This window comes from Pelophylax lessonae (genome assembly GCF_965119305.1).
Source record: "Pelophylax lessonae genome assembly, chromosome: 1".
NCBI lineage: Eukaryota > Metazoa > Chordata > Amphibia > Anura > Ranidae > Pelophylax > Pelophylax lessonae.
Window position 1 is genome coordinate 555813615 of NC_138768.1, and position 26870 is coordinate 555840484.

General features: G+C 41.8%; 1 protein-coding gene across 2 annotated transcripts in view; it reads right to left on the reverse strand.

Moving 5' to 3' along the window:
* The window catches only part of MYO1F (myosin IF), a 168703-nt gene that overhangs the window by 85477 nt on the left and 56356 nt on the right, over positions 1-26870 (reverse strand). The window contains exons 2-3 of one of the 2 annotated variants that reach the window (XM_082263563.1): positions 19554-19686; positions 411-500 (exon numbers count right to left, since the gene is read on the reverse strand). In XM_082263563.1, the coding sequence (XP_082119689.1) occupies positions 411-500; positions 19554-19631 (168 nt within the window). In that variant the 5' untranslated portion in view covers positions 19632-19686. Of the gene's footprint in view, positions 1-410; positions 501-19553; positions 19692-26870 lie in introns of both variants that reach the window. The other variant, XM_082263562.1, reaches the window with a different exon arrangement.

Below are 26870 nucleotides of genomic sequence, written 5' to 3' on the forward strand. Positions count from 1 at the left end.
CTTCCCAGAAGAGTTGAAGCTGTTATAGCTGCAAAGGGTGGGCCAACTCGATATTGAACCCTACAGACTAAGACTGGGATGCCATTACAGTGAATGTGCGTGTAAAGGCAGGCGTCCCAATACGTTTGGTAATATAGTGTATATCCCCTGAGGACTGAGGTTGGAAATGTTTGTGTGTTTCTCTATGGTTCTTAAATAACAATACAGACATTTAGGGGTATCAGATAGTCAAAACAATCTACATTATTGTTTTGGCACTGAGTTTTAGGACCCTAATCATATCAAGATAAACAGATAAAATAAAACATATAATGACAGAAAAAATATGTGCTAGAACAACCACAATGCATGTAAAAATAAGATTAATCAAAAGCACCATTTTTTAGAAGTATGTAAACTGGGTAACTTACAGCCCCTTGGTATAATTCAATTTCTCGATCTGTGAAATAAGGCATCTGCTTAAATGGGTTAACAGAGATGAGGACAGAGCCTATATATGTCTTGTAACATAGTTAAGAAAAACATAAACTTTGATAGAGGGGGGAATTCAAAAAAGCTGCCATGCTACTTTTCTGGCGTTAACCCTTTTTGTTAACGTATTGTGCCAAAATCATGAAGCATTTGTGACACTTTTGTTCTGACAGCGACTCACGCAACAAATTCAGGTAGCTTTTACATTGTGTCACATCGAATGCACCACTTTTACTTCGTGTCGCATTGAAAGTGCCAAATGTAAAAGTGGAGCTAATTAAGACCAACTCTCTTTTGGCGTATAGAAAGAAAAGCTGGTGACAAGTTAATTTTAATTTGAAGACATGATATTTAAGATCATAATGTTTTCATAAAGTTTCAAATGATAGGATGTATAATAAGAATATTTGTTCATAATTTCTTCTGTATGTATGTACAGTATATGAGGATATGTAATGTTATAGCACGATATAATTTCGTAGTTTTTATCTAACATATATGCATTTTATGTGATATTGTAGATTTTGTGAAAGTGTCTTGCGTGCATTCTGAAAATGGCGAAGCATTACCCAAATTCAAGTCCTAGATAGGTACATGAATTTAATGCATTCTTCACAACATTTAGAAAGCATGAAATACACTTTATCATTTCCAGGGACAGTGTACAAAAAATGTCTGCACAGTGCATTGTGGTCTGTAAGATCAATTAGACAATAATACTGGTACAGGTGTCAAGTATCTGCTTTAAATATACTTGTTTCCCTTCTGCCCCCCTCCCTTTACCCCAAAGCTTGTACATACCGTTGCTTTTCTTCTTTGCTGCCTAGCTTGACTGCTAGAGAAAAAGCAAAATAGCTTGTACTGCTGGGTATCAGGGAGCATATGACTCCCCTTCTTTAAGCAGCCAATTGCCAAGTCCAGAGGGCACACATCAGGCAGGGAGAAGGTCTATAAACCTGTGTATATTTTTCTTTTTTCTTCAGTGTGTGAAAAAAACAATGAGGCAGCAAAGTGAGGGTAGTAGAAGCATTGGTGGTAGTGATTGGAGAGCTTGGAGGATCAGCAATGAAGTGAACCTGTTGCTTTGCTCATTAAGGATATCATAAAGAGAATCACTCAGGTCTAGACTTGTAGGCAAGTACAGTTTATCCTTCATCCCATAGGAGGCACTGTGTTGCTGTGCAGATGGAGTGGAGGCTGGGAGGAATATTGTTCCTCTGCAGATTCCAAAGGTGTTACCAGGAGAGCAGCAGTCTGACTGGACACACTGAGTGACTTTGGCAGTCGTCTTTAATACGGGCAGTGTTAAATATCAGTGCCCTGCTGGATTTGGCAAGCATTTGCAAGTGGACAGTTTAGGGAAAGGTGACCACACCTGTCAGGGACAGAAAGCTGGTTTTAGGGAAAGTAGGGAGAGATTAGGGACACTGCTGTTTGCGTTACTACTTACCATCCTCCAGAACTACTCTAAGGACCTGATCAGCTTCTTTTATTGCCACTTATGCCACCTATGCAGTGGAGGAAACCCAATCAATGGCCCATTCAGGCCTGTATATACCCCAGGAGGCAGATTCTGCCGCAGAGGATTCTGGGAGTGGGTATAAGTTTGAGGGGAACGCATGCCGCAGCGTCTTACGGCTGTTTCTCCTCCTGTCAGAAGGATTGGGTGTCTTGGGCGGCTGCCTGAGAATCCAGAAGGGAGAGCTGAGCTGAGCTGCAGAGAGGATCCGGTGTGCCGAGGACCAGTGGAGAAAGAGGGGTTCAGTTCCAGGAAAGCCTTCCAAGGTCGTGAGTACTGTGAACTGCCCCTGGGGTCTGCCTTGTGTGGAGGGGACCACTCCGGTGAAGGTCCCAGGGATCCTGGAGCATGCAAGTGTCAAGGGGGTTGCCTAGTGAATGGACCCTGAAGTGTTAAGGGGGGTTGCCTAGTGAGAGGACCCTGAAAGTGTAGAGGGGCACCAGCGGTTGGGCCCTGAAGTGTCAAGTGCACAGTGTGAAGTGTACAGTGTTAAGAGTTGCAGCAGTACAAGCAGTTACAAGGAGCTACCTCAGTCAGTGAAGGGCTGGAGGGAGTCATACACAGGACTTTTGAGATAGACAGAGTGTCAAGAGTCAAGGATCATTACAGTCCTAGATCTTCTGAGTTAACCAAGGAGTTAAAATCAAAGTTTCAGCACTTTCAGCAGAACAGTATTTAAAAGCACCAGGAAGTGTTGGTCGGCATTCAGCTGGCGTCAGGACAGCGCTAACCGGCATTTTCTACAAAGTGTCCCAGTTAAACCTAGTTGAGCCAGAGGAATATCCCACTCATTCCCTTCTCCCATCCCCAATATAAAATAAACAACACAAACCAAAGATGCCGGAATGGTCATTGTCTCAGTTCTCACACTTGGGTGTTACCGGTAACAATGGCAGACCCACATCAGGCCCAATGCCTGGAAATATTGCTACACTTAATCCATCAAACAAAGTTAGAAGCTGCTTGGCTACCATGCACAGCTGTAACAGTCTTTACACTACCCAGTTTTAGTAAATCAACCCCTGTGTTCTGCTTCTTCAGCGTGGGTACTAACTTTTTAGCCCCGACCACAGGCTGATGCAAGAATCAAAAGTGTTGGCAGAACAGAGGTCCCTAACAGTATGACAGTTGTCTTATTCAGATACCTGACCTTACACAGCTGAAGATGAGAGAAAGTGTGGCTGGGTTGGCAAAGAAGTAGAGCATGTTCACATTGCAAGGGAATTTTCACTTAACTTAATGAATGTAGTGAAAGTATAATTTGCAGGATTTTGCTTGTACGTGATTGGAAGATGGAAGTCAGCACAACTTCCCCTAATCACTCAGTTAAGGGACAATTCCCTTGCAAAGTGAACATGCTCTAATCCTTTTGTAAATCAGCCATAGTGGCATTGACCTACTATATGAGTAGAGATTGGTCACTTTACAAAGAACATTCCCACTTAACTTAGTGAATGAGATTAAAGTAGATCTATAGGAAAAAAGTTTTCGTTAAATTTAGGATAGCGTAATAGGGATTATTATAATATAACCTCTGTTATTTATTTATTTATTTTTTTGTTTCCATTGGGGAGATTTCTCTTCATTTCCCTTTTCTTCACTTCCTGTCCCATAGTGAAAACAGAAAGTGAGAGCAAATTAAGGGAATCTCATGGGGCCAACCGGATCATTAGAACGAGTAACCTCATTGGAAGATTTCACCTCTTTTACTGTTTTAGGGACACCACAAACTTTTGAATTTTCTTTTACTTTCATTGATAATAGTAAACAGGACAAAAAGAGAAGGCAAATCTCCGTGGGGGCAGAGGTAGCAGTACAAACCTGACAGGTCTGTTTTTTAGGTAAGTGTCCATCACTATTTTCTTCTATTCAGTCGGGAAATATTAACAAGAACAACATTTGTAGATCATTATGCAGCAAAATGGAAGACCAGTGCTCCTGACCACTGTGTAATCCCTATGCCCAAGTGTCGCTCATTTCTTTATCATGGTCATGCTTTCTAAAACATGTGGAAGCCTTTTATTTTATTAGGGCTCGTACAAATGAATGGTAAGTGGTGCAAATATGCATTAGCGTGAAAATACTGACAGTCGTGTCCAGGGTGCCACATGTGGAGCTTACACCCAGCCATGGAAGCTGTCTTTACATGCACATGCATCTATGATGCACTTCTTGAACTTACACATTTAGGAAATATGTCATATGTACATGCATAAGTACATGCTGATGGAAAAAATCAGCGCCGTTTACCCAAGTACAGCTCACTTCTATGGCCAGCTGTATGCACCACCAAAACCACCAAAACCACCACAATTTTTATGCTACAGCATACTTGTGCCTTTTACTGTCCTTGTCCATGAGCTCTTAGTTGATACTTTATAAAAATTTTACAGCTGCTCCCTCTCTCACTGAAACCTCCATAGTGGGCATCTCTCCTTTTTTTGGGTTAACTTGGCCCTGTGCTGTTTAACAAGACAGCTAATCGCACATCCAGATACTCTAAATCAGTGTTTCTCAACCTTTTTTCAGTAAAGGCACCCTTTCAAATGATGCACAATCTTGAGGCACCCCATTCTAAAATGTAAAAACTAAACTAATAGATTTACATAATGCAGCAGCATCTGCACATGCAGTACACCCAACATTAGAAGTGATTTATTCTTTCAAAGCAAACACACCTTTGCACACTGGTACTGACTACTATTCCAATGTTTCCCTTCTTCGTCAGTGTCTCTCCCTCACTCAGCTAATGTGACCCTAGTGCCAATGGAGAGGAGCAGGGGAGAGGCAAACAAGGATGCTATGCAGGTGCCCAACGTTCTCCTTATCAATTGATGGCATCATTGATTGTTAGGACATCGGCTGCTAGAAGGTTGTAATGGTGCACAATAAAGACCTGTGCCTTTGTTTAACTAAAAGGCAAGCTTGATCCACCCATTGGCTTGAAGATAATTATTGGGCAATTTTTAGGCATTTTACCAAGGCACCCCTTAAGAAACCTGAAGGCATCCCAGTGTGCCTGGGAATCCTGGTTGAAAAAGGCTGCTCTAAATTATCAATAATGAATAACTAGCAGATCAATAACACGCTTTAACAGCTTCCGGACCGCTCACCACACATTTACTGGCAGGCTGGCCCTCCTGCGCAAACCGACATAGCCCTACATCGGTCACGCGCTTGGTGCTGGGGTGCGAGCATACGCCACCGGCGGCGTGCTCCCGCCCCCACTAGGCAGCGGGGATGCCAATGCACAGGGCCGGTGGCCACGATTGCCGCCGGGCACCCGTGATCCCTCCCCGCTGAGAGAGAAGGACAATCAGCTGTTGTAAACACAGCAGACCGTTCTTCTCTCTGAAATGATCACAGAGTGCCTGTAATCCTTCTATATAGGATCACAGGTCTCTATGGTCATTTCATAAGCCCCTCCCCCCACAGTTAATAAACACTCCCCTAAGCTCACATTTAACCCTTTGATCACCCACTAGGTTAACTACTTCCCTGCCAGTGTTATTATTTCAGTAACAGTGCATATTTTTAACACTGACTACTTTAGTAATGTCATTGGTCCCCCCAAAAGTGTCAAAAATGTCAGTTAGGGGTCCGATCTGTCCGCCGCAGTGTTGCAGTCCCGCTAAAAATCGCAGATCGCCACCATTACTAGTAAAAAAATAAATAAATAAAAATGACATAAATCTTTCTCCTAGTTTATAGACACGATAACTTTTGCGCAAACCAATCAAAATACGCTTATTGCGATTTTTTTTTTTTTACCAAAAATATGTAGCAGATTACAAATTGGTCTAAAAGGATGAAAAATTTTGATTTTCTAATTTTTTTTGGGGGAATGTTATATAGCAGAATGTGAAAAATATAGTTTTTTAATTTTCAGAATTGTCGCTCTTTTTTTGTATATAGCTCAAAAAATAAAAAGGACATCAATTTTTTTTTTTGGTACAGTGTCACACAACCACGCAATTTTCCGTTAAAGTAACGCAGTGCCGAATAGCAAAGAAATGCCCTGGTCATTAAGGGGCAAATCCTTCCGATCCAGAAGTGGTTAAGAAGGGTGTTTACTCCAGAGATAACACTATAATTCTGCCACTTTACAAAACTCTGTTTTGGCCACATCTTGAGTATGCTGTCCAGTTCTGGTCTCCGATCCTCAGGAACAGGGGAGGACTGGGCCAGGGGGCAGGGGGGCATTTGCCCCCTGGGCTGCTCTGATGCCCATAAAAAGGCTGCACCGCTTCTGCCACAGACATGCCTAAAGGATTCCTGGTGAAGAGAAGTAAAAGTCCCCAGTGTGGAATAAAGACAAGGACAGAGCGTAGGCTCCCCCCCCCCCCAGCATGGATGGTGTAAACTGTGTCCGAGAGAGGTGACCAGTTTCATGCCCTACTGGAGACTCTCCTCCTGTCCAGTCCTGTCTGAGCTGTCCCAGCTCCCCCAAACCGCCCCCTGCTGGCCAGGTCGGGAACCCTGATTCGGCTCGGTGAGTAGAGAGTACCTGGAGCAGAGCTTTAGCCTGGAATGGGAGTAAGGAGGAGGCCGGGAAGAGGGAGAGTGGGAGGGGGGCCAAGTCGCTGCACCATGGGCTTCTGGTTTGTACTTGCCCCCTGGGCCAAAGTTGCCAGTCAGCCCCTGCTCAGGAAGAATGTTCTTGAACTGGAGAGAAGGAAAATAAAACTGACAAGGGGGCTGCAGTAACTCTGTTATGAGGAACAACTACACACATTAAACGTGTTCTCCCTGGAAAAGAGACACTTAAGAGGGGATATGATCACAATATGCAAATCTTTAAATGGTGACTGTATTATTGGGGGAAAATTATTTGACCTAAGGTCTCTAAAGATGACAAACAATGCAGTTGGATGAAAAGCAGTTCAATTGTAAACTGCACAAGGCATTCTTTACTGTTAGAGCAGTAAGAATGTGGAACTCTCTTCCACAGCTGGTGGTGTCACTGGGGAGTGTAGATAAATTAAAAAATAAACTTGTAGATGTATTTCTTAGCGGACACAATGCATGGAAATATTGAATATGGTAGTGGCATAAACACACGCACACACACACGCAGGTTGAACTGAATGGGCCAGCGTCTTTATTCAACCACAGCGACTATGTAACTAAAACAAACATGCTTGAGGTAAAATTAAACTATAAAACCACAACTACGTATGCACATTTCCTGTAAAATAATTGAACAATTTAATTGTATTTTATGATTTTAAAATAAAAGAAATGAACGATGTGTTGAAATATGCTTATCTGTTAACATGAGATGGATCTGCAAACACAAATCTATACAATCTGAATGTAATATTAAAATGGTGTTTTTGTCTCAATGCATATCATTGCAACCCTGAAAGATGTGTCACAGTCATGTCATAGTCATAAAAAAAAAGTGTCTGCATAGGCTACCTCTTCCTCCCTCCATTTGTGTTGCCCATTTAAGGACAGTTACAGTGAACCACAGCTTCTCTCTTCTACATCTTCCTCCTACACACCAAAAATCGAGTAAATGACATAGTGCTACGTGTGCATATCTTGCTACTGGGAAATTGCTCATCAGATGATGGCGTAGTCAGGATTTCATTTTTTGATATCATCATCTTATGGCAATCACTATCCTGTTTCATAGCATTGAAGTGGTGCCAAAGTGTCCAAAGGTGGGTACACACAAGTAAAATTTGGTTTGAAAACTATCGATTTCAGAATGTTCATTGGAATCTCTAATGGTTAGTGGTCAAATCATTGTTCATTTTTGACTGTAGTTTTGAGAAAATTCGAAGGAACAAGAAAGAAAATTTTCCTCCTAATAACAAAATTCTAACTTGAATGTGTTTTTTGTTTGGGAAAGACCATACATATTGTAATGAAACCTGTTTAACCACTTGCCGACCGCCCCACACAGATTTACTGCGGCAGGGCAGAAGGGCGGCTCGGCTGCACATAATCACATAGATCTATGTGATTATGTGCACGCGGTCTCGGTGATTAGACACAGCAGGAGCCAGACCGCAGGAGGAGCAGGCACAATCGCCGCCAGCCTCCCGCGATCTTCACAGAAACTGATAGAAGAGCCGCATGCCTATGTAAACAAAGCAGGCAGCTCTCCTGTCACACAGGCACAGTGAGATTGTGTGTTTCAGCTAAGCTGAAACCCCGATCTCTCTGTGCCTGTCACAGAGACCTCCCTCCGCCCCCCCCCACAGTCAGTAAGCACAAACAGGCATACATATAACCCTTTGATCACCCCCAGTAATTAACCCATTCAGCACTGATTACTGTATTAATGCCAAATAAAAAAAGACTGAAAATATCGTGAAAAAACGCATTTTTCTTTGTTTCTGTCATAAAATTTTGCAAATTAGTCATTTTTCTTCACAAATTTTGGCCAAAATTTATACTGCTACTTATCTTTGGTAAAAATAACCCAAGTAAGTGTATATTATTTGGTCTTTGTGAAAGTTATAGAGTCCACAAGCTATGGTGCGAATCATTGAAAATTGATCACACTTGATCACACCTGATGTACTGAAGGCCTATCTCATTTCTTGAGACACTAAAAAGTCAGGACAGTACAAATACCCCCCAAATGACCCCTTTTTGGAAAGTAGACATTCCAAGGTATTTAATAAGGGGCATGGTGAGTTTTTTGAAGTTGTAATTTTTTCCCACAATGCTTTGCAAAATGAAGATTTCTTTTTTTTTTTTTACAAATTGCCGTATTAACAGGTTATTTCTCTCACACAGCATATGTATACTTGCAACTACACCCCAAAACACATTCTACTACTCCTCCTGAGTATGGCGATACCACATGTGTGAGACTTTTTCACAGCCTGGCCACATGCAGAGGCCTAACATCCAAGTAGCAGCGTCCGGCATTGTAGGAGCACAAATTACACATATAATTTCCTGACAACCTATCGCACTTTTGAAGGCCCTGGAGCACCAGGACAATGGAAACCCCCATAAAATGACCCCATTTTGGAAAGCAAACAGCCCAACGTATAATTTTTGAGGCATAATGAGTCTTTTGAATATGTCATTTTTTTCCACAAGTTTTTGGAAAATGTGGAAAGAAAATGAAAACACATTTTTTTTACACAAAGCTGTCCATTTATGCAATATTTCTAACACATAGCATGTACATAGCAAAAATTGCACCCCAAAATACATTCTGCTATTCCTCCTGAGTATGGCGATACCACATGTGTAACACTTTTTCACAGCCTGGCCACATACATAGGCCTAACATCCAAGTAGCGCTTTACACAAAGTTGTCCATTTATCCACTTTAAGACTGGGCCTATTTTTGACACTTGGTGTTTACAAGCTAAAATCATTTTTTTTGCTAGAAAACTACTTGGAACCCCCAAACATTATATATATTTTTTTAGCAGAGACCCTAGAGAATAAAATGGAGATCGTTGCAATATTTTTTATCACACCATATTTGCGCAGCAGTCTTCCAAATGCGATTTTTTTGAAAAAAATTCACTTTTTTGAACTAAAAAATAAGAAAACAGTAAATTTAGCACAATTTTTTTCCATAATGTGAAAGATAATGTTACGCCGAGTAATTAGATACCCAACATGTCATGCTTCAAAATTGCGCATGCTCACAGAATGGCGCCAAACATTGGTACTTAAAAATCCCCATAGGCAACATTTTAAAAATTTCTGAAGGTTACTAGCTTAGAGTTACAGAGGAGGTCTAGGGCTCAAATTATTGCTCTCGCTCTAACGATCGCGGCGATACCTCACATGTATGGTTTGAACACCGTTTACATATGTGGGCGGGACTTGCGTATGCGTTTGCTTCTGCGCGCGAGCTAACGGGGACAGGGCGCTTTAATTTTTTTTTTTTTCCTATTTATTTTATTTATTATTTTTTTATTTTTACACAGTTTAAAAAAAAAAAATGTTTTGATCATTTTTATTCCTATTACAAGGAATGTAAACATCCCTTGTAATAGAAACAGGCATGACAGGTCCTCTTTATTGTGAGATCTGGGGTCAAAAAGACCTCACACCTCACAACTACACTAAAAAGAAAAAAAAAAAAAATTGTTGAAAGAGGAAAAAAAAAAAAGGAAAAAAAAAAAGCGGCCCTTTAAACCTCCAAGACCATAGAGTTGAGTGAGGGCCATCTTGCCCTCACTCGACTTCCTGTCTCTGAGGATCCAGGACCGGATAGTTTTCTCCGCTGCCGGCGGGTCCGGTAAGCTGGTAAAACGTCTGGGACGCGGCAGGAGGGGGGGGCACCTCTTCCCCTGCACCGTAAGGGTAATTCCGCGGCGAATCTGCCACTGGGACCACCCTTATCTGAAAGCCGACCGCCTGCCGTTTAAAAAAATACCGGGGTTATGGGGGCTATCTGCTGCCATAACCCCAGTATTTAGCTTTTAATGGCCGACGCATATAGTCGTTAGGCGGTCAGTAAGTGATTGCATGTATATGGCAAACAGGTGACGATGACTGATGGGGTGACAGGTGACGATGACTGATGGGGTGACAGGTGACAATGACTGATGGGGTGACAGGTGACAATGACTGATGGGGTGACAGGTGACGATGACTGATGGGGTGACAGGTGATGATGATTGATGAGGTGACGATGATTGATGAGGTGACAAGTGACGATGATTGATGGGGTGACAGATGACAATCACTGACGGGGTGACATGTGACGATGATTGATGGGGTGACAAGTGACGATCACTGATGGGGTGTCAAGTGATGATGATTGATAGGGTGACAGATGACGATGACTGATGGGGTGACAGGTGACGATGACTGATGGGGTGACAGGTGACGGTGATTTATGGGGTGACAGGTGACGGGCGATGGTGACTGATGGGTGACAGGTGACGGGCGATGGTGCACGGCGGTACTGATGGCAGTCTCTGGTAACCTGTGAACTTTAGACTACGTTCACATGTGAGCGTAGCGATCGAGGGCAGAATCACTGCGATTCCGCCCGTGATCCAGAAATCATTGCAAATTGCGGGATGCCTGTGCGATGCCCGTGATTTGCAATAGCACCCCAAATTCTGTGCGATGTTGCTTCGATTTCCGCCTGCCGAATCGAGGTAACATCACGCAAACAACGCATGACGCCCCAAAGAAGCTCTTGTACCTTTTTTGGGCGTCATGCGATGTTTGCGCGATGTTACCGTGATTCGGCAGGCGGAAATGGCGGCAACATCGCACAGCGTTTGGGGTGCTATTGCAAATCACGGGCAACGCACAGGCGTCCCCGCAATTTGCATTGATTTCCGGATCGCGGGCAGAATCGCAGTGATTCTGCCCGCGATCGCTGCGCTCACATGTGAACGTTATGGGTGTCAATTTCTGGGCACTGATGAGGTGACTGTTGGGTGACAGGTGACATTGGGGGGGGCTGAGGACTGTGTGGGGACCTTTATTTGTGTGATTTTTACTTTGATTTTTTCTTTTGACAGGTGTACAGATCAGTAACTCACTATTTCTAGCTCTGCTCTCCTCACACTGGAAACTGTATGAGGGAGAAGAGCTAGTAACAGTGAGTTACTGCTCTTTGTTTACATTTTGTGATCGGCTGTGAATGGATTCACAACCGATCACTTAGTAAACAGTCACTGTCAGTGACTGTTTACTACTGCCGGTGACAGCTGTGTTCCTACGGAACACAGTGCCACCGACATGACCGCGCTTTTAAACTAAATTAGTTGACTGAATGATGGCAAGAAAGAATGTTCTGATGAATGATTTAGTACAAATGTTTAAAGGAGAAGTACAGCCAAAGGCCATTTGGCTGTACTTCTCCTGTAGATCACAGGAGTGCAGATCGTTTTGCATTCCTGTGACCTATTTTCAGCAGACAGCAGGCTGAAGCCCGCTGTCGGTAAAACAAAGCAGAGAAGAAGGAACTTCTAAGTGCAGTAATAAAACACTTTAATGACAAGGAAGGGTTAAAAACACTTACAAGATGGGAGTGAAAAACAGGCATATCAATGAATCCATAACGTCCAGTGGGATGCCTCCTGGGAGTAAAGACAGCTGCAGGTGGAAGTTCCAGCTGACCAGCAGTGGGAAACGCTGTCTTTCTGATCCAAAATGGAGGACCGTGCGGTCAGGACCAGCATGGAATCCAGGCAACCAATCAGAGCAACAAGGGATGCTCCACAAAAACATGTCCCGCCCACCGTGACGTCACTTCCGGTTGCCTGGATTCCATGCTGGTCCTGACAGCACGGCCCTCCATCTTGGATCAGAAAGACGGCGTTTCCCACCACTTGTCTAGAACTTCCACCTGCAGCTGTCTTTACTCCCAGGAGGCTTCCCGATGGACATTATGGATTCATTGATATGCCTGTTTTTCACTTCCATCTTGTAAGTGTTTTTAACCCTTCCTTGTCATTAAAGTGTTTTATTACTGCACTTATAAGCGTCTTCTTCTCTGCTTTGTTTCACTTATAGAGTGTGCCTCCCTCTTCTGAAGTGCTGCTGTGGGGCATTAATCGCATTAATCACATTTCAAGAGCCAGTCATGTACTGTTTGTTAAAGTCTCCTTCTCATCCAGAGTGCCCTATTCTCCACATTCCTTGAAGCCCGCTGTCGACTGATGTCACAAGCCCAGTCCAGACTCCGGAAAGATTGCGACCATATGGTCGGGATTTGCCCACATGCCTGGGCCAGCACCCGGGTCAGACTCTCAGCCGCTGAGAGCTGGAGTTGGTTGTTCCCACCCCCTCCACAGCCCAGCACTCCAGTGAGCGTGAAGGGGGAGGGGGGCAGTCCAGAGAGCCAGTGACAGACAGTCACCAGCTCTCTGCTCAGGCAGCACTGAAAACCGAGAGATCAGCAGTGTTTGAGCCTAGAGACGATTCCTACACTTACACTACACTTCCTACACACCTTCCTACACACCTCCAACTAAATTTTACTGATGTGTACCCAGTTTAGGAGCAAGGACCCTGAGACAGGATGGGCTTTTGGGCAGACAAACCTTCTGGACAGCCTACCCAGTCTGCAATAATTTGCTCTGGCTGCCATTTTGTATATATAACTACTTTACCCCTTATAATAAAATTAAATAATACAAAAATATAGGTGTGCAATCCATCCACAAAAATATGTTAATCAACATACCACACCAACTATGTTAACTAAAGTCATGTGGCTGCTCCCTTAATTTACTGCTAGTTATAACTTTCTCCAACTCATGTTGGATTTCTTTTCTGTCTTTCAGTTTTCTATTGTCCTTCAAATGCTGATACTGACATGCAGTTTAGCTGCTTCCAGTTTTGGAGACCAGAAGGACTTTTCTGCCTCACTGGCTGGCATGCCAAAACCCTTAGTGTTTTTTTACTTGTAGACTCTGGCACGTAATGGTCCAGCAATTTTGTGCTTGGGCCCAAGGCTCTTGTAACCATCTGGCATAACGTATTATTGTGCAAATCTCTATGGCACTTACTACAATTTGAGCCTATGCATATATGGATGTAATGATTTTACTCATAATTGTACAAAAAATGCAAAGGGAAGATAGCACATGCCAAAAGTTTTGCAGGAAGTGAAAAGCAAACTCAGCTTGTGAAACACCAGTAATGTAGGAACCATTGTACTACATTACCTACGATTCTGTTAGGTTAGAATGAGGCTGATGAATTTTATGTATCATCCTTTTATGGCAAACATACAACTTGTGTACTGCAAAAATTTTGTTGGATTTCATTTCCACCAATAGGCAATACCTTTTTGGGTTCATTGCCTTTTTGAGTAAAAAAACACCTTGATCAATCAAACTCTAGTAATTAATGCCCACATTTTAGAATACATTATACACTAAAAAACTTGCTAAAAGTGGGTAATTCTGTTAAAATCTGGTAATACAAATAAACAATAATGCTAATAATATCCTGTTATGGGCCACGATAAATGTCCACTGTTTTTTGAGCACAACTCTGTTTGTCAAACTTAATACCTGATTAAAGATTGGTTGCATTTGATGACTAATTAGGCTACAAATCAACAATGGGCTTATTCATCCCAGTCAAGCAAGTTTTTGTAAAGGAAAACAGGTGTGTAGGTGCTACAACCTTCCCATATAACAGCTCAGCACAGACCTCCAGGCTGCCAACACCTCCAACGTGCCAAAATAAGGAAAGGGATGGTCGGCACTCAGGATAACATCCAAAAAAAAGAGTATTTCTTTATTGAAAGGGAATGTGCAATGTTGTAAAAACATCCTCGTGTACTTCGGATGTTAGTCTTCAGTCATGACGAAGGACTAACTTCTGAAACGCGTAGGCTGCCTGTTTTTACAGTGTTATAGATGTCTTTTTAACCACTTGCCGACCGCCACAAGTACATATACTGCGGCGGTTAGCCCCTCACAGGCAAAGTGACATATGGGTACGTCACTAGCCTGTGAGGCTCTGGGGAGCAAGCGCGCGCTGCCGGAGGCTCGCTCCCGCTCCCACGCAGTCACGGACCCCCCCCGCGCGTGTGACCGGCGGACCCGATGTCCACTGGTCACTCGGCGATTGTCGGTGAAGAGGGAGAAAGGCAGGCGGCTAGTGTAAACAAGCCGCCTGTCATTCTCCCCTGTGTAGAAACAATGATCATACGGTTCTACTATGTAGGGCCGTTGATCATTGTTCCTACAGCTCAAGCCACAGCCAATCACAGTTAGAATCACGCCCCAAGGGACACACACAGCCCCTCCCTCTCAAATAAAGTTAACCCCTTCACTACCAGTGTAATTTTACAGTAACAGTGCATATGTATAGCACTGATTACTGTAGAAATGTCACTGGTAACCCCAAAAGTGTCAAAAATGTCAGTCAAGGGTCCGATCTGTCTGCCGCAATGTCGCAGTACCGCAAAAAAAATCGCAGATCGCCGCCATTGCGCGTTAAAAAAAAACAACAAAAATGACAAAAATCTTTCCCTTTGTTAGTAAACGCGATAACTTTTGCGCAAACCAATCAAAATACGCTTTTTGCGATTTTTTTCTACCAAACATATGAAGCATAAAACAAATTGGCCGAAAATGTTAAAAACTTTGGTTTTTACATTTTTTTTTACATTTTTTTGGGGGTAATTTCATATAAAAAAAATGTGAAAAATATTGTTATTTTTGCAAAATTGACGCTCTTTTTTTGTTTATAGCGCGTGATCAAAAAATCGCACAGGTGATCAAATACCACCAAAAGAAAGCTCTGTTTGTGGGAAAAAAAGGACGTCAAATTAGTTTAGGAAATACTATTTTTTGGATGTCAGCCTGAGTGCCAACCATCCATTTCCTTTTTTCCTTGTAGTTGTAGCAATGATGAATCTGAGAACTCCAAACAATTTAACAAAAATTCCTTCTTCCCTTTAATCTCAGCCTCCCAATTTACTGATTCTGTGAAATGGTGTAGCAATGCTGGTACCATTGCAACACTTTTCTCTGAATTCTGCTACATATTAGTTGCAGAGGGCAAGGAGATATAAAAGTACCCAACAATGAAGAAAACCTATCTTTAGCAGAGCAATATAAAGCGTTATAGTACCGAAATTCTGTTGTTACTAGTCAGCAGTGGAGCTTTTTGTTTTGGTGGTGCTCAGGATAAAGGTCAGGGTGGGCAAGGAATATTAGACCCTACTGCTACTAATTATCATTATGACACTTCTGAATCAAATGATGATGTAGGAGACGGAACATAGTTTAGTATGATGAGGAGGAGATAACATATTAGCAAAAACTGCAGCCAACATATTTAGAAACTTTGACTCTATAAGGTTAACATATTTCAATCACACTGTCCTGTGGGAATGATTGGTTATACAATCCACCACCTCCTCTGCATGCTCTCCCTTGTAAAGCATGTCCACCGTCAGAAAAAGCCAGACATACTGACCACTGCTTTGGCCTGCAGTGGCACTACATCCTCTCCCCCTACTAGCTTCATGTAAAAAACCCTGCCTCTCCCTTTAGGCCGCCAAGGCATGATTACGATAGAGGATTGCCTAATTTTGTTAGCAGCTATGGCAATAGGGAGATTTTGTTTGGCAATAAGGAGATGTGTTGTTTTAGTGAACTTGATACTGTAATTATTTTTTGCATTAAACTGGACTGGAAAAAGACACCAGCAAGTTCACGCTAAATGACATGAATAATTAATATGAAATATTCTCTGCAAATACAGCCGGGCAGCAAATCCTTAGTTTTTTCTTTATTCAGCTGTGTGTGGTGGTAATCCAAGGTTTTTCTGTAATATGCAGCAGAGATAATGGGGAGGCAGGAAAAGGAGACCACCTGCTACACTTGATCCATTCCCAAAAGTTTTCTCTCTTTTTCCTCCCAACTATTGCTATAACTCACCTGCACATGGCTGGGAAACATATGTAGAGTAATCTGCCTGTTTTCCCAACCTACTAACCATGCTTAGATGCAGGATCCTGCCCCTTTAACTGTATACAGGCGGTCCCCGGGCTTACAAACAAGATAGGGACTTTAGGGTTGTTCTTAAGTCAAATTTGTTTGTAAGTCGGAACAGGTACATTTTTTAAGTGTAGCCCCAGCTAAAATAATCATTTTTAACTTTTTTGGATAGCATAGGGAAGGTTTAACACACCTGTATGATTTGTTTTGCTGTCTTTGCCCCTGTTTAGAAGATTTCACCTCACTTTCTGTCCCTATGACAATTGGATTTTGAAAAATGTGGGTTGTTGTGGAAACAAGGATTAGTGATAAAGCTTCAGCGAAGACACCTTTTTCCCATGAGAACTCTTCCAGGAGTAAATTTCCCTTCCTAGGGGTAGATTTCTTCTCACTTCCTGTTGTCTCCCTCCGTTTGTAAGTAGGAATCATTTGTAATTTGGATGTTTGTAACCCTGGGACCACCTGTATGCCACAATTTCCCGGGGAGAGGTGAGGTGAGCCAGTAAATGACATCCCTTGTGCTGATTTTTTTTGTCTAAATTTAGGCTTTAAAGCAGCTAGAATCAGTATAAAATATATTGCTCCAACCAGAGCTGTTAAAATAAGCAACAGCATTGGCTACTATAACTTTGCTCATATGATAGAATTATTTTTCAAGATGAATTGCTACAATTTGGTTTTCCACATAACTAATAGTCAATCTCTTGACAAAGTGGTCAGTTGTGCCTAAATCAACCCCCCTCCAATTTATCAACGCCACGCATGGAGTTATCAATATTTGCCTGATATGTCATAGATGCTCCCTGTCCTATACTCAAAAAAGAAAGAAAAATCCAAAAAAGCAGAACTACTCAAGGCAAATTAAATTGTCCAGAGCCAGGTCATAATTAACAAAACTTTGTCACAATAAATCAGCCATGGATATGTAAAATATATATATATATATATATATATATATATATATATATATAAGTTCCCAATTATATGTATTGCATGTTCAATAATTTTGTTCAGGTTGTGACTGCAAACCGGTGTGAAAACCTGTAGTATACTTTCCTGAACTATCTTATGAGTGGCATCAATGAAACAGTTATACTAGATCCATATTATATCAAGTAAATGCAACAATGTTGTCTCAGAGAATTAGCTATGTATAGCTTTTTTTAAATCTATACAGTGCATCCGGAAAGTGTTCACAGTGCTTCACCTTTTCCACATTTTGTTATGGTACTGCCTTATTCCAAAATGGATTAAATTCATTATTGTTCTCAAAATTATAAAAACAATACTTCATAATGACAATGTGAAAGATGTTTGTTTGAAATCTTTGCAAATGTATTAAAAAAAAAAAAAATCACATGTACATAAGTATTCACAGCCTCTGTCATGACAACCAAAAATGAGCTCAGGTATATCCTGTTTTCAGTGATCATCCTTGAGATGTTTCTACAACTTTATTGCAGTCCAATTCAGTTGATTGGACATGATTTGAAAAGACTTCCACTTGTCTATATAAGGTCCCACAGTTAGCAGTGCATGTCAGAGCACAAACCAAACCATGAAGTCCAAGGAATTGTCTGTAGTCCTCTGAGACAGGATTTTATCGAAGCACAGATCTGGGGAAGGGTACAGAAAATTTCTCCAGCATTGAAGGTCCCAATGAACACAGTAGCCTCCATCATCCGTAAATTGAAGAAGTTTGTAACCACCAGGACTCTATCTAGAGCGGGCCGCCCAGCCAAACTGTACCATCGGGGGAGAAGGGCCTTAGTCAGGGAGGTGACTAAGAAACCGATGGTCACTCTGACAGAGCTCCAGCGTTTCTCTGTGGAGAGAGGAGAACCTTCCAGAAGAACAACCATCTCTGCAACACTTTACCAATCAGGCCTGTATGGTAGAGAGGCCAGACGGAAGACACTCCTCAGTACAAGGCACATGACAGCTCACCTGGAGTTTGCCTAAAGCCGCCTGAAGGACTCTCAGACCATGAGAAACAAAATTCTCTGGTCTAAAAAGAACAAAGATTGAAGTCTTTGGCCTGAATGGCAAGTGTCATGTCAGGATGAAACCAGGCACCGCTCATCACCTGGCCAATACCATCCCTACAGTGTAGCATGGTGGTGGCAGCATCATGCTGTGGGGATGTTTTTTAGTGGCAGGAACTTGGAGAATAGTCAGGATAGAGGAAAAGATGAATGCAGAAATGTACATAGATATTCTTGATGAAAACCTGCTCCAGAGCACTCTGGACCTCAGACTGGGGCAAAGGTTTATCTTCCAACAGGACAATGACCCTAAGCACACAGCCAAGATAACAATGGAGTGGCTATGGGATAACTCTGTGAATTTCCTTGAGTGGCCCAACCAGAGCCAAGACTTGAAACGGATTGAACATCTCTGGAGAGATCTGAAAATGGCTGTGCACCGACACTCCCCATCCAACCTGATGGAGCTGGAGAGGTCCTGCAAAGAACAATGGGAGAAACTGCCCAAAAATAGGTGTGCCAAGCTTAAAGCATCATACTCAAAAAGACGTAAGGCTGTAATTGGTGCCAAAGATGCTTCAACAAAGTACTGAGCAAAGGCTGTGAATACGTATGTACATATGATTTTTTAATACATTTACAAAAAATTCAAACAAACTTCTTTCATATTGTCATTATTAATCCATTTTGGAATAAGGCTGTAACATGACAAAATGTGGAAAAAGTGAGGCACTGTGAATACTTTCCGGATGCACTGTAACTGGGAATTATGCTTGTCTTTGACCATCTCCCAATCCCCAAGGAGTTAATTCTTTATATTTCTAAATGTAGGAAAACTATAAAATGTTGCAGACCAGAGGCCTTAATGCATCATAAAATTTTAAAGTTTTACATAAAAACATATATTTTAAAGACAAAACATCTTAAGAACAACATAAACTGTTAATATAAATACATGTTTTAAGAGATTCTTGGGATAACATTGAAAATTCAAAAATGTAACTTTTGCTGAACGTCAAGCTAGAGATTGGTGGTACAGATTTGTAAAAAAATGATACAACGAATTTCCCAAACTCTAGATACTTAATCCTGTGAATTTCAGTGTTTCAAACAGTATTAAACAATAACTTTGGAGGCTATTTTAGTAAAGGATACAAAAATATAGTCATCCATGTATCTTTTCTTAAGGTTATCCACAATAGCATCCTCTGTGATCTTGGAAAGCAAGACCATGTCATCCACTCCACTGTGCTTGACATTTTGGCTCTGCCAGTGATACCGTTCTTTGCTACCCTAGAAAGAAAAACAAAGTAGTAGTTAGTGTCTTACTGGAAACTAGCTTTTACTGTATATATTTTTAACCACTTAAGCCCCAAAAGGTTTACCCCCCTTCATGACCAGGCCATTTTTCTGCGATACGGCAATGCATTACTTTAACTAACAATTGCGCTGAACTGCGACGCTGTACCCAAATACAATTTATGTCCTTTTTTTTCCCACAAATAGAGATTTCTTTTGGTGGCATTTGATCACCTCTGTGGCTTTTGTTTTTGCGCTAGAAACGAAAAAAAAGACCAACACTTTTAATTAAAAAAAATAATATATTTTTTACTTTATGCTTTAAAACATTCCCCCAAAAAATGTAAAAAATTTAATTTATTCATCAGCTTAGGCCAATATATATTCTGTCACATATTTTTGGTAAACTAAAGTCCCAATAAGCGTATATTGATTGGTTTGCGCAAAAGTTATAGCATCTACAAACTATGGGATATTTTTATGGAATTTTTTTTTTTTTTTTTTTTTTTTACTAGTAATGGTGGCAATCAGCGATTTTTTTGCAGGACGGCGACATTGCAGCTGACAAATTGGATACCTAACTGACACTTTTAACACTTTTTTGGGGACCAGGGACACTAATACAGTGATCGGTGCTAAAAAAAATGCACTCTCACTGTACTAATGATGCTGGCAGGGAAGGGGTTAACATCAGGGGCGATCAAACAGTAAAATTTGCTCCTAGGGAGTGCTTTCTAACTGTGTGGGGGATGATTTAACTGGAAGAAGACAGAGATCCGTGTTTCTGCTTAGCAGAAACACAAGGTCTCTTATCTTCCTCTCTGACAGAACGGTGGTTTGCCTTGTTTAAATAGGCATACCGCCTTTCTACCTCTCCTGTGAATGATCGAAGGGACACGCTGATTGGCTTCCGTTATGTCCAATCACAGCGGAAGCGAGTTGCTGGCGGCGTGCGTACCCCAGACCCACTGCATGAAATCACATACAGGTATGTGATTTCGCGCAGGAGGGCCGCCCTGCTGCAGTATATCTGTGTGGAGCGGTCTTAAGTGGTTAATTTCACTGTAAAACAGGAGATATTTCTCATTATATAGCTTATTTAAAGTGACTGGTGCACAGTATAACTGTAAAAACACATATACTGCTATGAAAAAAATAAATCTTGTCAAACTTGTCAAAATTCAGTTGGAAAAAATCCACTGGGTATTAAAGTGATCTAAACTGACCACAAGCATTTTGAGTTTTCTGGTATTTCAAGATAAAGCCATACTCCAGGAAAAACTTTAACAAATCCACCTTTGCAGTGGGGCCCTTCCATACCCCAAGGGTTAAATACTCATTTAAGCTGGCCATACAAGGATCAAAGTCGATCCATGTATGGCCACTGTGGTTAAAGAGAAGTCGATCTACTAATTGGCTTCTGGTCAATAGCCCTGTTGGAAAATTTCCACTTGAGTAGCGCTGCAGGCTTACAGACATCAGCGCTGATTTGTAAATTCTGATGGCGGGGAAGTCTCCCCACTGTCAGAATACAAAGACACAGTGGGTAGGATTCCCTCATGAGCTTCGAATGTGTGGATTTAGTAATGGGGTCATTTATTTTGTTCAACCTACTAGATTTTGGCCAGCTTTAGTCTAGGGACAGAGGTTTGTAAAGCTGTGACTGGCTCTGGTCGCACTCCAGTCTTCTAAACATACAATACAGGGTTAATATCCCTGCCTTGTATGTGATAATGCTGAAGCTTCCTTCACAACCTGGAGCTTCAGGTGGAGAAGAAAAGTGTTGGAGCCAGCTGGGACAATAAATCAGATAGAGCCTAGTACACACAATACGAAAATCAGCCGAAAAATACAGCTTTTAAAGCAATTGTATGATAATCTAATCATTAGTACACAGCTTTCAAGAGCCGAACATGACAGTTCATGCAAATCTATCTGAAGGGACAACCACAAAAATGTATATGATACCAGAACAAACAATTTTCGTTTAATCAATACAGTATTCATATTGATTAAGAATCGAGTGACCAAGATCCAAGATATGCTTGGAAACGAAAGAATATATTACAATACAAATACAAAGCATTACATCCCTTCCGAAGTTGTATTCTGTCGTACAAGAATTTTCGTATCTTTAGTAACCTCTTCATTTTTGATATGAGACTAGCATGCAAACTAAAAAGGGACGATCATTTGTCCTATATTCTCATTGTGTGTATGGAACCCTCACATATACAGAGTGAAATGAACAGCCTCAGAGGATACACAGATGAAACAAATCCTCCTACATAGATTTTATTCGTTTTTCTGGAGTTTTCTCCTCTCTACACCCTTTCAGAAGTGCAGATTGTGTTAAAAATCTTTCTTCATCTATCAGCAGCAAAGAGTAGAGGGTGGAGAGACTGCAGTTACACTGTGTGGGAGCTGATTGGATGAAAGGAACACACACCCCTTCACACAGCAGAAGAACTGTGTTGTGAATAGACAAGCTCCGTTCTGAGCACTCCCCCCCCCTCCCTCCGGACACATTTAACCTATAAAAAAAAATCAAACTTGTCAGAAGTAACTCATGCTGATAACAGAGGAATGAAGCACCAGAGAGAAACGACATCTAGAGCTTTGGGGACAGATAAGTAAACAGTACAGATATATGTGCCTTTTTCAAAATCCATAACTGAGGTTTACAATCACTTTAAGTAAAACAGTCACTTCTGCAATCCCCTAGACATAAAGAACAATGAAATCTTCCAAACTGGGGGGGGGAGGGGGGGTTGGAGAGGGTGATGGGGGAGACTACTGAAAGGGTGGATTTTGTTTTAAAATTTCTGGAGTTGGGCTTAAAGGCCTATGTCCAGAATAAATCTACATTATGACTTAAGGTGTTACTAAACCCACAACCGTAAAATCAGTTTGTATATGCAGTAAAGCATGCTTGTTATACTCACTGTGGAACCCAAGGGGTTAATACTCTGCATTGTGTAAAAAGGCTGTTTGATCCTGTCTCCTCTGATCCTCCCCTTCTTCCACTGTCACCTGATAATTTCCTGATAACACAGAGTCTATGGTGGTTGTGTTATCCTGACCGGACGTCATATGACGTCGGCAGGATAACACAGCTCTGGGCGCCCCCCGGGGGCGCGCAGAGCGCCGATCGGTGATGCGAGGTGTCAGTCTGACACCCCGCATCTCCGATCTCGGTAAAGAGCCTCTGACGTAGGCTCTTTACCATGTGATCAGCCGTGTCCAATCACGGCTGGTCACATAGTAAATAGGAAGAGCCGTTGATCGGCTTTCCTCAGTTCGTGCCTGACAGGCACGAGTAAAGGAGCGCAGATCGGCGGCTCCCCTGACGGGGGGGGGGGGGGTTGGCACTGGTAATCAGATCATTGATTACCACTGCAGACCCTCGGGGGGGGATGCCACTAGAACCACCAGGGATGCCCACTATGACCCCAGGGATGCCCACTATGACCCCAGGGATGCCCACTATGGCCACCAGGGATGGCAATCAGGGCTCAGGGAGCCCCCCATTGCCCTCCCCATCAGTGATGCCCACCAGTGCCCTCCCTATCAGTGCTGCCCACAAGTGCCCATCATTGCCATCTTTCAGTGTCGCCCACCAGTGCCCATTATTGCCCACCAGTGCCGTCTATCAATGCCCATTAGTGCCCATCATTGCCGCCCGTCAGTGCCGATCAGTGCCACCCATCAGTGCCCATCAGTGCCCACCAGTGCCGCCTATCAGTGCCCATTAGTGCCCGTCAGTGCCACCTATCAGTGCCCATCAATGCCGCCTACCAGTGCCTAGCAGTGCCGCCTATCAGTGCCCACCAATGCTACGTATCTGTACTACCTATCAGTGCCACATATCAGTGCCTATCAGTGCCGCATATCTGTGCCGCCTATCAGTGCCGCCTATCAGTGCCACCCCATCAGTGCCACCGCATCAGTGCCACCGCATCAGTGCCTCCTCATCAGTGCCTGTCAGTGCAGTCTCATCAGTGCTCATCAGTGCAGGAAAAAACTTATTTTTTTACAAAATTGTATAACATAAACAAAAAAACTTTTTTTTTTTTTTCAAACTTTTCGGTATTTTTTTATTTGTTTAGCAAAAAGGAAAAAACCCACAGGTGATCAAATACCACCAAAAGAAAGCTCTATTTGTGGGGGGAAAATGACATAAATTTGGTGTAGGTACAGTGTTGCATGACCGCGCAATTGTCATTCAAAATGCAACAGCGCTAAAAGGGGAAAATTGGCCTGGGCAGGAAGGGAGGAAAGTGCCCTGTATTAAAGTGGTTAAATACTCCATATGAAAGTTTTAATTTCCTTAGGACTTGCTGAGTGTTAAGTAAAGGCTTGTGCACACAGTGAGAAAATTGGAAGTAAAATTTCGTCCGCCAAACGATCTGCCGATTTTCGGATTGTTAGTATAGTGCTTTCGACAGCCGATTACAGATTTTCGTACGACAAAAACTGGATGTGCAGGCTGTAAAATTTTTATTGTACGTGAACACAACGTTCGATTTTCATTTAATTAGTACAGTTTTCATCCGAAAAAAATCATAAGAGCAAGACTAGGCATGCTCAGAAACGAAAGAACACATACAAAACAATTCAACACATGACATCACTTCTGAAGTTGAATTCTGTCGTATGAGAATTTTCATATAAAAGTAACCTCTTCACTTTCAATAGGAGACTAGCATGCAACAAAAAAACTAAAGAAAATTAGTCCGATAATCTGATCGTGTGTACGAGGCTTTAGTCCCATTTATTTTAATTTGGTTCTTTTTCAAGGCAAGGTAACAAGGCGTTAACTCTTTTGTTTATATTCTATTTTCATCAAAGTAATGGAAAAGTTAATTTTTTTAAATGATAAATAACATTTTTTCTTGTTTTTGTGTGCCTGTAAGTGTCTGTGGGTAGGACAGCAGCATATGTGTGCAATGTTCCATTTAACCATACCCTTTTATCCCATGCTCACTCCTCAACACACAGTGACCACTACACGCTATGGTCACCTATTCATGCTGCTATTTGTCTCTCTTCCGTTTGCCCAAGGTCTTTTACAGTAATAGCAATGGCACTTCTGGTTGCTATATCATAACTTCCTCAGGAACAATTTGACTAGATCTTTGAAAGCAAAAATGTCACCTGCAAAATGCCTGTTAGACAATTAACCCTACAAAATTTCAGCAGTGACTACATTTTAAAACATTTAATGGAAATACTACAGCGATCAGTGTAAAGCTGTAAAAACCCGGTAAAATGCAGGCAAAGGATAACCTTCTTAAAACTAAAAAAAATGTTTTTCTACAAATGCCTCTGGAACATACAGTATATAGTTTGTAATCAGGTAGAGGATTTTGTAAAACAGTACCTGAATACTTATCTTCATAAAAATAAATTCTTGTTGGAAAAGTAGATGTGCAGTATTTTATTCTAACATATCAAAAAAACTATTTTAAAGAGATTCACTTCAGAGACAGTAATCTCATCATCTCAATATGTGTTTAAATGTTGTATCTAAAAATGATGTAGAGATAAATAATACAGAAAAATACATGATTCTAACAAAGATTACGTGAAAAAAAAAAAAATAATGTGAAATTATGATTACAATTACTATTTTAAATAGCAATCACTATGCAGTGTTATTTACAGTGTTCTGTCCAATTTCAGCAAGATGAGATTGATGACCACATATCTGAGAGTTCTCAATGGAAACCTCTATCTGCAGAGTTTGTCTTCCTCTCCTTATTAACATAAAACTTTCAAGGTTAGCAGAGCAAATCTTATAGGATTACACTGCAGTCAGGAGGTTTGCTGTTGTGAGAGTAAATCTGGCTATAGATTGATCAAAAATTGTCCAGTTCAGCAGGGACTGCCCAAATTTTGATCCATCTATGGCCGTTCCAATTCAAGAAAAGTCAATGCACTGATCAGCACATGCGGCCAATCACCTGCAGCGCTGATCAGTGCATTCTGACATGCTGTAAACATACAATGGTGCAGCAGGGAGGATTTCTATGTGAACGGGGCAACCCGTTGTTTCTCTGTTTATCAGCTAGCTGGCTGATCAATAAAAAAAAAAAAAAAAAACAATCCTCTATGGCCAGCTTACTGTAATTACTCTGGTTCACTAATAACTACAAGCAGCCCTAAGGCGGAACTAAACTCTCTTAATCAACATTAACTATTTCTAATCCTTAGGCTGCTAGCATTAGTAAAATGATAGGAAAGTCATTTATATTTACTTGCTATTTTTTTACATTTCTTCAGTTGCTTTCTGGCTTTTGGCCTAGGCCAAAACAATGTCATAGATTCCATGAATCTATATGGTCATTTTTTTTTCTTTAATTTGGATGGGAGGAGGGGCTTTCTCAGCTAATTACATCCCCCTGTATGCCTTAGCAAATGGCAGATGGAGTCCAGAAAGTAAATGCTAAAATTTAAAAGACCAGTCTAGGGGATGTTGTTTTTGTCAATTTTATTTTTAGAGAACTTGGCTAGGGATGAGGCAGTGGTGGGATACTCCAAAGATAAAAACTATGTACAACTGAGGATTTGGTTTTCCTTACTGAGCAAGCTTTGATAGTAGAGCTGGTAGAGCAAAGTCACTTTAAATAGGAAAGTGTCTGGACAGAGCTCTTCAGAACACCAGCTGGTGTCCCCTTCAATAGACCCACAGCTGAATATAACTAGGCACCAGAGGGATAGCTAGAGAACAAGGTTCCCAAGATCCAGCAATGTCTGAACTCACAAGGCCCAAGGACAGATGGATGCCTCCTTCTAATCTTCCAAGCGATGCCCTCCAGTGATTCTAGACAGATCTGTGACAGACAGCTCTCCTCAGTCAGTTTCTTCTAAACACCCAGGTCTCTGCATTCCTCCCTCAGATTGCCCACCTGAGGCCTCCTCATGGCACCCTGTGTCTGAAAGGGTAGCGTGCCCCCCCCTCAGGCTGGACTCCCCTACTCTGGGTCAAGACCCAGAGCTTTGTGTGCTCTCTGAATAAATACAGTCTCCCAGAATGCCTTTAGAGCCTGCCTCTCTGGGATAGGCCGGGGCTGTATTAATATTCTTGCTGCCATCTGCATAGCTCCACACCTAACATCCAGAAACTTCTCAAAATGCCTGGATACAGAGGGAGCTATCAGAGAGACTAGC